The sequence below is a fragment of the Pholcus phalangioides genome, unplaced genomic scaffold, assembly GCF_987345545.1.
Source record: "Pholcus phalangioides strain wild (caught in Gottingen) unplaced genomic scaffold, Ppha-v1.0 ptg000018l_1, whole genome shotgun sequence".
Lineage (NCBI taxonomy): Eukaryota > Metazoa > Arthropoda > Arachnida > Araneae > Pholcidae > Pholcus > Pholcus phalangioides.
The window spans coordinates 2308817-2323226 of NW_028301611.1; the positions used below are offsets into that span (position 1 = coordinate 2308817).

A 14410-nucleotide genomic window follows, 5' to 3' on the forward strand; every position below is an offset into this window, starting at 1 on the left:
AAAATTGTTTTTATTTGAGACGAATACATATTTTAACTGCTGAAATCATGGAGGATGTTTCGTGCCTGATTTATTTCTACGACGTTGTCGAACTCCAGGTAGACAATGACAGAGACTGGTTGGACAAGCGGGGCTTTAAACTTTGTTCCCAGTCGTAGGTTGCCGTGCCTGATCAGATTGAAATGATCACCTTGGCAGAGATCGGCGCTGAGATCAAAGGCGTAGATAGCGTACCCCAATGGGAACTCACTTCGAGAGATGTCTATACCCCTGTCTTGACAGGCTTTTTCAGTCCCTAAAAACAAACTATGATACGCTCTGACATATAATCCTTGATCATATTGGGGCTCTAGAGGCTTGAAAGGTACTGGCTGTCCGTCAGTATACGCGGCTATGAAGTTAAGATCGTAATGTTTAAACTCGAACGGCGATTTGCTATACGATCCCGAAAAAGCGTCGTTGTCTACTAAAGCGACTACCACTCTCTTGGGTAATTGTCCAACGACGACACTGTCTTGAACCCACGACATGCTACCCTGATGTAGCGAGTAAACTTTACATATTACTCTGTCTATCGGATACTTGGCTGGAGTATGGCTCAGAGCTTTCGCATGTCCCACAAGCACACCAGGAGACACTTTGACATGTCTTATGTATAAACAGGCGTCACGGAGAATGACTTTGAAGTTTGCATCTTTGTCTGGTGAAAGGAGACAGAATTCCGGCTTGCTACTTATTATTTTTATTCTTAGAGAGACAAGATTCAGTAGGAGTCGCTGTTGACAAAATATGTCTCCGTGAATAGTACCCATCATGTCGACGGTCTTACTTTCTTCGATGAACGCTGCTCGTTGTATTAGACCTTCGTTGGGATCCTCTGACTTCGGGTCCACATCACTCATTTTTCCGGCAGTGTCTTTGTAAAAGAGTTCTGTAGTCAGTTGGCTGGTTTTGCTTTCGTTTCCGTGATTCAGGAGTTTTTCTATCATAGCTCGGTAGGGGTACGTGTTACTGGAAGATGATATCAGACGGTCATTCAGGGAAACATCAACTTGGGAAAACATGGATTGCAAGAATAGGTTCACAGGGGCGACTTTACTCTATTTATCCAGAAAAGTTCCATCGCCTTTCACGACCTTAGCTCTCACATGAATTAACGTTTGAGAGAGATCCAGATACTCGTCACCACTTCCGCCAATGTTAAATTCCAGTGGGCCACCATCGGAGACGTTTGAAATTGGGTAATAGGTAACCCATTTTCCACTTTCTATGGTAGTCTGCGTTCCAGGTAGAGTGAAAAGGTTGAGTTCAGATTTTGCCAGTTGAGGAGAATCCTTCAAGAGAAAAGCCATCACGGATCGAAAATATCGTGTGTGTTCACGCTGGGTCGTTTGGCTAAAATGATGCGTTTCACCTTCTTGCGTTTCCTTTTATGTCCCGCTCCAAACATGGACCGAGTCTTGGCCACTGCTTTCTCCGTCAGTATCTTTCCAGCTTCACCCATTCTTCTTTTCGCTGCTTTTTTGACGTTTTCCCCTTTCATTACGTCATCAACAATATCAGCGCCGGAGCGTAAAATCTGTTTGCCAACAGTTTTAGCTCCTTTTTTTAGAAAAGGTAAGGCTACTCTAAAAAGACTGCCGAATATGTTTCCTAGTCCATATCCTCTCTGCATTACAACGCCCGAATAATACGGCAGACCTTGGCCGGCTTGTTGGACATAATAGTCTTCAAACTGTTCAGTGCAACAATGGTATGGAACCTTCATCTTTCGTATCTAGTTCGTAAATGATAATAGGTCGATAAGACCGGTGTTTTTATAAGAGTTGTCTCATGCGGAAGTGAAGAATCAGAATCGATTTTCCTCTACTGAAAGGTATGTGATTTCCCGAACTGTCTCGAATTTCTATCTCTATAGTCTGGAATTCTTTTCGAGCAATAGGGAGATAGTGAGGTCTATCATAATGAGAGCTTATAACCTCGTTATCTTTTCCTTTCACGCGAACGACTCTCAGTAGTGGAGCTTGCACATCTCCCACAACCTGAGGCTGCACGATATCTGAATAGACGTACAAAACTGGAAAAAACACGTTTGTGTCAGCAACGTAAGGACTTTCGGTAGTTTCTTCGATCAGCAATGGTTCAAATCCCAGCAGCTCCGCAATGCCAGTTTTTAACAAAAGTTTTGCACCATCTTTTAGAGTTATTTTCACTTTTCTCGTGTTTTCATTGTAATTAAACACTATTTTGTTTCTTAAAGACGGTATCTTCATACCGTTCAAGAGATCGGGAACTGTCTCGTAATATCCGACTGGAACGTTTCTTCCATGTAGTTTGTCATCACCCAGATCGAATCCGAACAGATTATTTTTTTCGGTTATGTTGTACCACGTGTGAGAATAAACAATCTCCGAAAGTGCACACTCCCATTCACCAGTCAAGCTTATTGGAAATGGCAGTCTTGTGACAAAATGGGATATAGTGTTTTCAGGATAGTATGATCCTGAACTGTCGCTGGGGAGTGTTACATAGAACGACATCTTGTTGAATGACTGATAAATGCGCAAACACTGTCACTTATATACGCTTGAGATGACTCACCCATGCGTTGAACTTGCTGTCGTAACCTTTAAATTTTACGTAATACTCCATTCTACCTCTCAATTTGCGTCTTTTTAGAATTTTTTCTACTTGATAATATTCGCTCGGCTTCACCTTCTGCAATTCAGATTCGTAAAAAGTACCCTGGACAATCTCACCGTCAGAGTCGCTTATCCTGTACACTGGAGGTAAGCGCTCGAGTCTCTCTTTAATAGTGAAAATCTCTCGAGTCCAATTATGTTCATATCCTTTCTCGAAAACCATTTTGACGCGACTTATGCGGACCGTGTCTCCAATGTCAAACTTGAATTTTGTCTTGACGGGTTTCAAGATATCCTTATACAGTTCATTCCAAACGACCGATTGATTCTCTTCGGTAACAAGAACGGGTTTAGTCTTTATACTGCGGTGCCACGTGTTGTTGTAACTATGTAACAGATCGCTTAATACGTCTATGTATTTGTGCGTATTATTATGTGTGAAATATTTAAACATTTTCTGTTTTAGAGTTCTGTTGAATCTCTCGACGACAGAGGCTTTTTTCTCGCTCTCTGTTGAAAAATGTGTGATATTCATCGATTTTAGATAAACTTGCAGAGTTTTATTTTTGAACTCTGTACCTTTATCAGTCTGCAAATACTTGCATACGCGGCCTCTGAAAATTTTTCTGAACGCTTCGGTAACTTCTTTTCCGGTTTTATCTTTCAAGGGTATGGCCCAAGCGAACTTTGATAAAACATCGATACAAGTAAGTAAGTACTTGATGCCTTTGTTTTCCTTCTTCAGAGCCTGCATGTCTACCAAATCGGCTTGAAATTGTTCGTTTATACCTCCCACTATCACTCGATTCCTCTGAAAATTCTTCCTCGATGGCTTGTGCAAAGTATATGCTTCGTTACCCTGCAATATTTCTTTGACATCTTTCAAAGTTACGTTTTTACCGACTTCTCTCTGTCGCCTGTGAAACGCGTTGATTCCGCCAAAACTTGCCGGTTCGAAGGGACTTGTATATTTCTCCATATTTTTTCAAAATCGGATATTCTTTTCCTAAATCTTATCGCATCCTCGAGCCAAAACCCTCTTCTATCCTCGCCTCCAACTACGAATATTGATACGTTATCGCTAAAACACACCCGTTTCTTAGCTCTGTTCATTAGCAAATGAGAGTATAATTATATCGTGTGAGAATATATATACCAGAAAAAAGAAACACAAGTTTTCTAAATTTTCACATTTTTATTGTATTATAGTTACAAGCTTAACCATTGAGAAGACATAATTTGTTCAACAGAATTTTTAAATGCTTCGTTTCCTCTAGGTACTTTTCCAAATTTCTTCTTTCGCAGATTATGTCGTGTTAGTTCCACGATATTTGTTCCCGGGACAACAACGCCATCTTGAACAAGTTCGCCATCCTCATTCCAAAACAGCTGTCTATTGTTCATTTTCATGGTGTCAACCAGTTCTCTAGCTCTTTTCTTCTGACTCGGAGCGACTTTTCGTATGATCATGTTCTCAAAATCGGGTCTTATATCTTCTTTCTTTTCCCCTAAAATTTTAGTATCCACATTTTCGGCGAGTGCTAGGTACCTTTGCAATACCTGCAAATACTGTTTCGCTTTTTCATCATCTCTCAGACCTTTCTTCTTGAGAACAGTGCTGATATCACCATCTAACTTGCTTAGCTGTTGTTCTACAGCGTTCAAATGTCTATCTGCCGGCACGATGACGTATTTTTTAGCGTGCTCCATTTATGAGGGAAGAGATAACGGATATAGCTGCTGGTAAAAGTAGACTGAAAAAACCGTTACCTCTCTGGACTAAAATACGCCGTTTTTTATATAGTGGGAGATTCTTCTTAGACAGATTTCTCAGACTCCTCTTGTGACGACTGAGCTTAGCTTTCTGAGTTTTCGTGACAGGAACGTTACCTTTTAACACGTTAAGACACACTTCGCAGAGGGCCCGTATGACACTGTTGCTACTTTTCTTTATCAATTCAGTGCGCTTTCTGCCTCTACAGCAGGTTAGCTCTTTAAGAGTTTCTAAATTTTGTTGTGCATACCTCGACATCTTGATCCTCACTGACAGTCGAAACCTCTTTCTCGTATATACATAGCGTATTTGACGGCCTTGATCAGTGCGCAATGGGGATGATTAAAGCCGTGTTTGAAACAGCGGACTTTAGGATTCGGTAAAGAGGGGGATTGAGGATAACCGATGAGATCGTAACAAGGCTTCCCCATCATCCGCTGTATGAACTTGCACTTATCTTGACCTTTGCAGTAAATAACAGAATACGAATCCGATAACAATGAAAGAATACCGGAAAGTTTGTCATAAGGTATGTCGCCGTCTCTCCAAGAAATATGATGTAGCTTAGACATTACCCATGTAGCAGACGCTCTTTCTTTACTGCTCAGTTCGGACCATTCATAAGGTGGCTGGAAAGTATAGGCCCCGTAACTACTACCAACTAACGAAAAGTAAGCCAGTTCCTTAACTATAAATCCTCTCGAACCACATTGGAAACCTTCAAAGTCTATGACAAGACCCCCTTCCATGATGTGACCACTTTGGCTGCTCGACACGAAATGAATTTATCTGGGTTGGTAAGCGTAATATGTATCATCCTGGAAAAAACCGGTTCTCAGTCTTAATTGTTCTTCCGTATTCGGTTTCAAGTCTATCAACAGGTAGCCGTAAGCGGGTTTGCAGGCATCATTAAAAACCTCTTGAAAAAATGCTTGTCTACCCGGATACATCTGCCTAGCTAAATGTTGAACTTGGCTTCTATCTCTCGGATTTTTGAACAAGACCAGATAATGTGCATTCAAAGATATTTCTCGCATCTGACTACCTTTATGAAAGAAATTTTGAACGATGAATATCACAGAAAGGTTTCTGTGGTGGCTTCCGCGAATAAACAAATTAGTTAATCGCCTGTCATTGCCTAGCTCTGACATCAGATCATCGATAACGAATAGCGTTCGTGAACCGATGTAAGACTCGTAATCTGTAGGTAAACCTTCTACGAATTTGACACCTGAAATCTGTTCATAAAACGATTGATAAATACCATAGAACCAGACAATTTCCGTAGGAAATGGATCAATCATTTTTTCGGCTATGAGTCTCGAAACAAAACGGGTTTTTCCCGAAGAAGTTGGTCCAGACACTATACATCCAAAAGGATGTTTAAGCTTCAACTCCTCCATCGTAAATGACAGATATTTCTGTTTGCATAACATTAAATACCAAAATAACACAAGAACGAGAGAAACAAATCTATAACAAACAATAAAAAATTTATTCATTAGAGTAGAGGTCTTCGCCGTTATTGCGATAATCAGAAAAAACATTAGTACCCATAAGGTAATGTTGTAAAATCAGGCAGAAGAACCCTCTTGTCATATACGATGCCGTATTTCTTCTCTTCTACTCGGGTTGTGACACGCCTCCTTTTCACCTCTCTTGTAATTTTGTATTTGTCTTGAATGACGACCTTCGTGGAGAAATCCATTGACTGTACTAGAGCCTTCATAGTGTCGAAGTTGAGAACTTCCGAATTCTTGAAGTTTAGGGTGAAGCCGCGAATCTTGCAGTACGTTTTACCGTCAGATCTCCTGTAGGCATAGTTTTTGGCTCCACCTGTTGTTATAAAAGTAATAAGAATAAATTTTCGTTGATGAAATAATGAGAATTTTCGTTGAAAAATAATAAATTGAAAAAGGTACCTGACACAAATTCGGTAATCACATGACCATCGAGCTCATCTGTAAACTGTCCCAGGAAATCTCCCAATGGCGGGTCATTGTCACCATCGCTAGCATAGATGATTCTGAAATAATAGAAAAATCAAATAAATAAAAGAAAATTCAAATATAAAAGAAAATTCAAATATAAAAGAAAATTCAAATATAAAAGAAAATTCAAATATAAAAGAAAAATCAAATGCAAGAAAAATCAAATGCAAGAAAAATCAAATGCAAGAAAAATCAAATGCAAGAAAAATCAAATATAAAAGAAAAATCAAATGCAAGAAATGCTCACATAAAATTAGTTTCATAAAAATTTATAGATACTTACGAGTCCGTGTCAAAATACAACAAGGCATCGCCTAGTTTCTCCATCTCCGAGTATAGCTTCAAGCGAGCCCACGCTGTTGTAAAGGCAGCCAGGAAAACATTGGTCCTGTCGGTCTGGGGTATGAAATCCGACTTGTACTGCCATTCAACTGCAGCAACGTTCTCAGTTGGCAGATACAAGTCCTTGACCTGCAAAAACAAAAATATTTTTTAGTTTGATGAAATCAAATGTGAATATGTTAAATATTTTATGAAGAATCATAGCATATAATAATTATTAAAAAAGTACCTCTATCGCAGGATCATTCATCATCTTATAAAAATCGGAGGCTTTAGTCAAGTACGACAACTGCGACTTATTCTCCTGCATACCCCAGCGACCCCAGAAGCTGAAAAAAAGAATAGTTTGTTTTACTCTATCTTAAAAAAACAGAATATTTAAAAAATACATAAAGATGTTGAAAAATTGATAGCTACCTATTCAGACATAGCTTCGCCACCTGTCGACGTCCGGGGTTAATATTAATGTTTCCTGGCTCCAACTGGATTCCTTCAACCTGGTCATATTGCTTCACGTATGAGTTTTTCTCCTCATTCGTGACGCAGTTAGACGGCCAACCCGAGGACTCCTGCTTGATTTTCAGGAAGGCGTTTATGTAGGGGGCAAAAAGACCTTCCCGAGATTCTTCGAAATGATAAACCTAGAAAAGAAGTTAAAACATATGACTACACAATATATTGCTAGAGTAATAAAGTGATGAGATTAAAGTGATGAGATTAAAAAAATACCTCGTAAATTTTCATCACGACGTAACCTTTTTCAACTGCCTTCTTGAGCTCTTCTGTAACCCATGTTCCCGTAATACACCTTTCCTCGTCGTTGTGGTGGCATTCGTTAGACAGTGTTTCCACACACGAACGGCATAGGGGAAAAGTCAGCTTTCCGCAGGATCTAGAAAAAATTAAACTCATTAGTACCTGTTATAATGATATGTGAAAACAAATAATAAGAAAAAAAATCATTCCATTTACCTGTATGGGAGTACGGGCAGATATAGTCCTCTTGGTGGCTGTACTTTGCACTTTATGATACCAAAATACGACCCCAGCTCCCCAAAGTTCTCCGTAATTATCCGGGGGTGGCCAACCGGATATCTGCAAATGAAAGGAAAATTCATTTAAAAACATTTCATTCATGTGATGGTCATAATAACTTATAAATAATATTTAAAGTACTTACCTGCAGTATTTATTGACCCACGGGTATAATGACGTGAAGTCAATGTATTTTGCTGTTCCTTGGTAGAACAGCTTGGTGGCATTGGTTCTACCACCATAAAATGCATCTCTGGGTGCCAACCTGTCGACATAGTGGAAATCCATCAAGAAACTTTTCAGACCCCCGTCCGTTTTCTTCATGGCATTGAAGTCATGCTCCCACATGACTTCAAGCCTGTATCCGCCTTGACGGATTTTCTGCTCTTGTTCTGATGTTTTCTTGTGGAGTTCCCACATGTATGTCTGCGTGCTGGGATTCACCAGGTCCCTATCGAAGCACTGCGGGCAGCCGTGCCAATAGCATCCTGAAAAGAAAAAAAAAGAAACATGAAACATGAAAAAAATAATAATAATTAGAGAAAAAAGATTTGAAAATAAAATCTGCAACGTAATTACCGTGAAACAGATACACCGTGTTTGTTTCGGTACAGAAACCGTCCACGCTGAGACCAAGCACTCTTTTTTCTCCAGTCCCGTTTCTGGAATGGTGAATTTTTAGGTTGTTCTTCTCACCCAGGTATGACAACCATTCGATACTAAGGCGGCTGCTGTTGGTTTGATTCACGTAACCGTTGACGGGCACCATCCCAATTGACCCCACCTCAATGTACTTCGACCTGTACGTTGCCATACAGGCCGAGGCTATGGTGAGGTATTGGAATGGGTCGACACCGGTTAGCTCCAGGAATTCCTCACGAAACTGCAAGCAGCACCGTCGAAGAATATCGACGTCTGACCTAAAAAAATAAAAAAATTTAAGTACAGTGAAGAAATAATAGAACAATAAATAAAACATATTATAATATAGAAAAGGACTTACTTGCAGTATTCGTACATTTCGTGTTTGAACACGAATTTCCCGTTTTTTCTCTGCTCATACCAGCCATCGAATTTCGCCTTCATATCGGCGTTGAATGTTTCCGGGTTATAGAACGCTTTCTCCGGAAGGGCTCCATCGTAATCCTGATTTTCTGGTCTGTTGAAGAGATGAGGAAAGAAACCTTTCTTCAACTCTTCTAGACCGAAAGTCTTTGGTAGTTTGGCCAAAGCCATCGGGAGAAAGTTGAGGCTGTCTATAACCCGGATTTTGAGGGTGTCCAGCCGCAAAGCCATAATCTTTGATCCGCACGGCACAACTGAAGGTTTTACTCCTTGCTCTAGGAGATATCTACAAAGATAAAAACAACACATAAAAAACAGTAACATTATATTTATGTAAACATTTTCGAATAGTGAAAAAAAAAACTTACTTGAGCAGGAACTGGCCATCGAATCCCTTCATGTTGTGGGCGATTGCGGTGTATCCTCTGTGTTCCTTGCGGAACAGCCATGCACAGAAGTCGTTGATGGTGTTGTAGCCACTGAAGACCGTCTCTTGGCCGTCCGCATATTGAGCAACTGCAAAGTTGACAATATGCTCCCCTGTTGACTGGTCTGTCTCAAAATCGAAGAAGATGAGCTTGTCGGTGGGGGCCTTCACCGTCTTCTTCTTGAGAGAGCATAGGTGCCGTTCGTCATGATGGAAAACTTTGCAGTTGCTGCAATATTTTTCTCCGCAGACGTGCTTGACACGAGGCCGCTCTTTTTCCACGAGAAACCGTTTGCAGGACGGGCACTCATAGAATTGTTGGCAAAAGGTGTTGCTCTTGCCTCCGAGACTCTTGTGCCTTGCATAGCAGTCGGCGGACCTGCAAGTCCTGTGGCAATCCCTGCATAATTGTGGGTCGACGGGGATGCATGCATCGCTGAAGCAGGTGTTGCATCTCGTAGCGCATTTGTGTCTCTGGATATTATTGTAGGCTTTGTCACAGTCCGGACAGTAGAATTTCGATGCGTGAAAGCCCTTGGGAGATGTTATCAGGTCGTAGTGACCGCCATGAAGCAACAAAAATATTTTTTTGTCCTTCTTGGCCGTCTTGAACACCACCTACATAAAAAAAGACATAAGTAAGAAATTATATAAGAACATATATTACATTGTATAGTATAATATTAGTATAATTCTCGGTGATGATAAATTACCTGGTAAAATTCTTCGGAGGACTTGACAAATATTTGCACGTCCAGGACCTCGGCAAATTTGGCGATTGCATCAAAACCACAAGGACCTTCGGGTACTCCGGCTTCTCTATACAGATCCAAAGCCATCTCCCTCTGTATATTTTTGCGCCCGTTCCTAATCATTGTAAGCTTCGGATGTTTGTCTAGGACAGCTTTGCCTATAACTATCGCCCTGGCACAACAGAGTCCGTCTTCGGGCGTACGTATGACTGACTTTTTTGTCAACCGGTCAGACGTTATATTGACGATCTTTTGTCGGCCCCCTCCTCGTGGTAATCTGACTGTGATAACGTCAAACCTTAGAGAAGGGTCGTCCAGAGGTATGGAGTTTTTACTCTGCAGCACTTTCATTATTACTGCCAGTAGCGACTCTATCGTGAGCGAAGCCACTGGAACAAGTGATGTAGAGATTGGCCGGTCCAAATTGTCGGATGTCATGACGATTCTGGAAAAAGGAGAAAATAATCAATTATTCCAAATAATTCGTCACTTTGAATATCCAGTCCCTAAATATCCAACAAATACATACCGTATTCGGTCCTCGGGGTGCAACCCGCTAGTTGCCTCGTCTATCAGTTGCCTCAACAACGCTCGCAAAAATGCCACAGCAGCTATTAAACGAGTTGACGGGTCCACCAACGCCTCCGTTCGTATCCTAGCTGTGAAGGTGATCTGTTCCGCATTAAAGCGGACATTTTTCTTGCGGGACTTTTCCTGCAACACGTATGGCTTCGTGTTCTGTAAGAGAAAAAACGAAAATTAGTTTTATGGGGTAACAGGGTCAAATAATCAAAAATAAACATGCTCTATTTCAAGAATACTTACTGCATTTTGTCTCGATGTACCCTCGCCAGGGTCCCTTCCTTGACCTATCTGATCCTCGGGTTCCTGTTAGAGAGAGAATAAATGTTAGAATATGTGAAGAGAGAAAACAAGTGTTTTTTGTATATAACAGTCAAATAATCAGTAATAAACATGTTCTATTTCAAGAAAACTTACAGTATTTTGTCTTGATGTACCCTCGCCAGGATCCCTTCCTTGACCTATCTGATCCACGGGGTCCTGTTAGAGAGAGAATAAATGTTAGAATATATGTATGTACATATATGAGGAACAAACTAATGAAAAAGAAAAAGCCATAAGACAACTGAAACTAACCTTCTCAGCTTGGTTCATATCTATTTCTTCCAAGAACGGGTTTTCGGTGAGTATCAGTTCTGCCTCGTCCATGGTAAAATCCGATCCAAACAGATTAGAATTCTAGAAAAAATACAGCACTGTCATCAGTATAAAAATCATTGTTAAATACTAGGTGAATCTTTTAAATATATGAATTAAATAAATTTACCTCGTCCCAATCGATACCATCAGGCATTGAATTGTTGTCAAAAACAGATTCCACGTCGAAAACATTCTGGAAAAAAAAAAAACATAAATTTAATACGCTACATTAAAACACGATATCTGAGCATTTAGAATTGATGAATATATAGGTACTTACATTACGATTTTCCATCTTGCTCAGAGTCGAAAGAATGATGAAGTCGATGAGAGAAAGCGAACAAGCTAGAACGGTGAAGAAAAAGCTAATGGTATCTGTCTCTCACAGACCACGCTATTTATACGATGGTAGGCTCGGTATATAGGGCTCTGTAGAGATAAGACACCGGAAGTATCTTAATGAACAACAGATGTCACTTAATAAACACCTGAATAGAGATAAGGCACCGGAAATATCTTAATAGAAAACAGATGTCACTTAATAAACACCGGATGTCGGCATTCTGTAGAGATAAACAGCGTAGGTCACCTAATAGACAACAGAGGTCACTTGAAAAACACCGGAAGTCGCTTAATGAACAACAGATGTCACTTAATAAACACCGGATGTCGGCATTCTGTAGCGATAAACAGCGTAGGTCACCTAATAGACAACAGAGGTCACTTGATAAACACCGGAAGTCGCTTAATTAACAGCAGATGTCACTTAATGACCGGAAAAGAGATAAGACACCTCGTACTATATCTCAACACCGGAAGTCATTTAATTAACAACAGCTGCCACTTAACACCGGAAAAGAGATAAGGCACCTCGTACTATATCTCAACACCGGAAGTGTGACGTCACTTCCGGTTCTATAGTGGGCCCGATACTACTGTCGTGAATGGGGCAATGTGCTGTATTGTCATGCATGGGGCATTGTGCTGCATTGCTTATTGCGTTGCTTATTCTAATGCAGTGCTTATGGTGTATTGTGGTTGATTGCGTATTGTGCTGCATTGCCTATGGTGGCAGTGTATTTGTTATTGTGCTCTATTGCCGATGGGGGGTATACATTACCTATTGTGTTGTTTCGCTTATTGTGGTGTACTGCGTATTTTGCTGTATTGCTTAACGTGGTGCACTGAATATAGTGGTGCATCGAGAAACATTGAAAGTTCGAACGTGGCAACCGATTTTATGGAATCGAAATTAGCGTCATTAAACATTACGAGATTCATAATAACGTTTGTTAAATTACTTTCAAATCGAATCGATTCAGCTAAAAAAAAAAAAAAACCAATGCCGCAACGCAATCTTCGAAAATGCAATAGTGTGCATAAAGTATATATCGATCGCCTTATATGCATTTTTTTTTATGTATTTTTTTCCCTTGACTCCAACGCAAGACAACTACAAAAGAAAAATACACAAAAAAATCTCGGGGAAAAAAAATGAAGAAAATAAAGACGAAGGGATAAAAAAAAGGGAAAAACCTCGTAAGCCCGAGCGCATTAAACATGCATGATATTTTGTCGTGAGAGAAAAAAGAGAAACATGTACATACTGTATATATACATAAGAAAAGAAATACGAGCCAAGTTACGGTGGCAAGTTCATCGGAGGAAAGATTGCGTGGATATGACTTCACGGGCATTAAGAATGCATAGATAGTGTGATGGAGGGTTGTTCAACAAGATATTCTCGTAGTCTCCTTTATACGATATTTTATTCTACTTCTTCTCCTCGAAGAATGTGATAAAACCTTAGGAAAGAACCTTCCCTCCTTACTTTTCTTCCAAGACAACGAGAGACCCGTGAACCTCGAAATGTAATATTACACTCTCAAGCAACACACACACCCAAAAAAAAAGTGGGGACATAGACGTTATCGCGCGTGCTATACAGCGCATCACCTGCAGGATGCGATCTTATAGTACGGTATATACGGGATTCTTTTACTTGAATTCTGTATGACCTGGAATGAGGTGAAAGAAGAGAGAGCCACAAACCTCTTCTTTTACATATCTCTTGTTTTCTTCGATCTCTTCCCCTGAACGGGTGGAAAAGGTGGAAAAAAATGCGATTCCATGATCCTCGGACGTGTTTCCTTGGAATGCGTTGATTCTAAAGTGATGTCGGCACGTCCATTACTCATGGGATTTTATTTTTTTTTCTGGTGTCACGGTCTCTGGATGTTGCACCAGAGGGACTTGTATCGAGAGTATTGTTCACATTCAGATAGTTACAAATCTTTCCTCCTACTTAAAATGGAGGTGTCTTCCTAGGAGGCGTGAATCAATGTACCTAATTGCATTCTCGTTTTTGTTTGATGATTTCGGAAACACAGTGGAACTTCGGTTAACGAAACGTGCTCGTTATTGGAATCAAACTCCCCCCCCCCCCCATATGAAATAATGGAAACACAGATAATTCGTTTCACAATTATTCATATATATCTAATAAAATAATATATATAATGTAATAACACCATAAACAAACATGCGATACGATAATGTATACAAATTAACTGACTCTAAACAACGAGAGAGATAATTCGTGTTGGGCGATTTACGGACTCACTGTTGTTTGCATTCTTATTCTTTTTTGTGTGATTTTAGAAACAACGTATCAAATGACACTTGCTTTTTGCCTCCTTTTTTAGGATTTCTCGGAGATAGAGAATCGCATTGCCGTTGGACAGATTTATTGCTTGCTTTACTGTGCTTGTATTTCATTGGTACTTTTATACAGAATTTTGCGCAGATCCCCACGTTTTACACATGTCTCTAATAACATTTGAAAAGTGAGGGACTTCTCACTTCTCTCTTCCTCAGAAAAAGATACTCTCAATATAAGATCTTGCTGTTGCATGCGATGGAAGTCCATCAGTTCGTCTATGTTCAATTCCTGGCTAAGCGTAATTTATATAAAAAACAAGCGCACTCATACGCGCGATTACAATGCGACATCTAGTTTTCGTATCGCAGTCACGCTCAATTTTTGCAGTGAAGCACGCTGACCAGAGACTGTAGGGGAGAATATTACCTACAATTCCACAGTACGTGGGTGCACGAAAGCGAAAAACCATCAGCTTAGTTGTGAAAACGTGACGGTAATA

The 14410-nt window shown here is 40.2% G+C and overlaps 2 protein-coding genes across 2 annotated transcripts; both read right to left on the minus strand.

Annotated features, from left to right (window-relative positions):
• Positions 1-32: 32 nt before the first annotated feature.
• LOC149071514 (uncharacterized protein F54H12.2-like) lies at positions 33-1064 on the minus strand. The gene has a single exon (XM_089247989.1). The coding sequence runs from the start codon at positions 1062-1064 to the stop codon at positions 33-35; it is 1032 nt and encodes a 343-aa protein (XP_089104115.1).
• A 6564-nt stretch (positions 1065-7628) lies between these two features.
• LOC149071515 (uncharacterized) lies at positions 7629-14178 on the minus strand. The gene is made up of 13 exons (XM_089247991.1): positions 14112-14178; positions 11530-11594; positions 11377-11442; positions 11187-11288; positions 11028-11090; positions 10854-10916; positions 10558-10766; positions 9990-10473; positions 9218-9894; positions 8788-9135; positions 8364-8704; positions 7930-8272; positions 7629-7844 (listed from the first exon to the last, which is right to left on the minus strand). Exons 1-13 carry the CDS (start codon positions 14176-14178, stop codon positions 7718-7720), a joined length of 2955 nt encoding a protein of 984 aa, XP_089104117.1. The 3' UTR covers positions 7629-7717.
• Positions 14179-14410: the final 232 nt, after the last annotated feature.

What these genes read in the sequence shown, in the direction of transcription:
- LOC149071514 (XM_089247989.1), bottom strand. Translation starts at nt 1,064, where the DNA reads ATGTTTTCCCAAGTTGATGTTTCCCTGAATGACCGTCTGATATCATCT.
- LOC149071515 (XM_089247991.1), bottom strand. Translation starts at nt 14,178, where the DNA reads ATGGACTTCCATCGCATGCAACAGCAAGATCTTATATTGAGAGTATCT. An exon ending in GCAAGATGGAAAATCGTAAT is followed by an intron (nt 11,443 to 11,529) that starts GTAAGTACCTAT and finishes TTTTTTTTCCAG; the next exon opens with AATGTTTTCGACGTGGAATC. An exon ending in ATATGAACCAAGCTGAGAAG is followed by an intron (nt 11,091 to 11,186) that starts GTTAGTTTCAGT and finishes TCTCTCTAACAG; the next exon opens with GACCCCGTGGATCAGATAGG.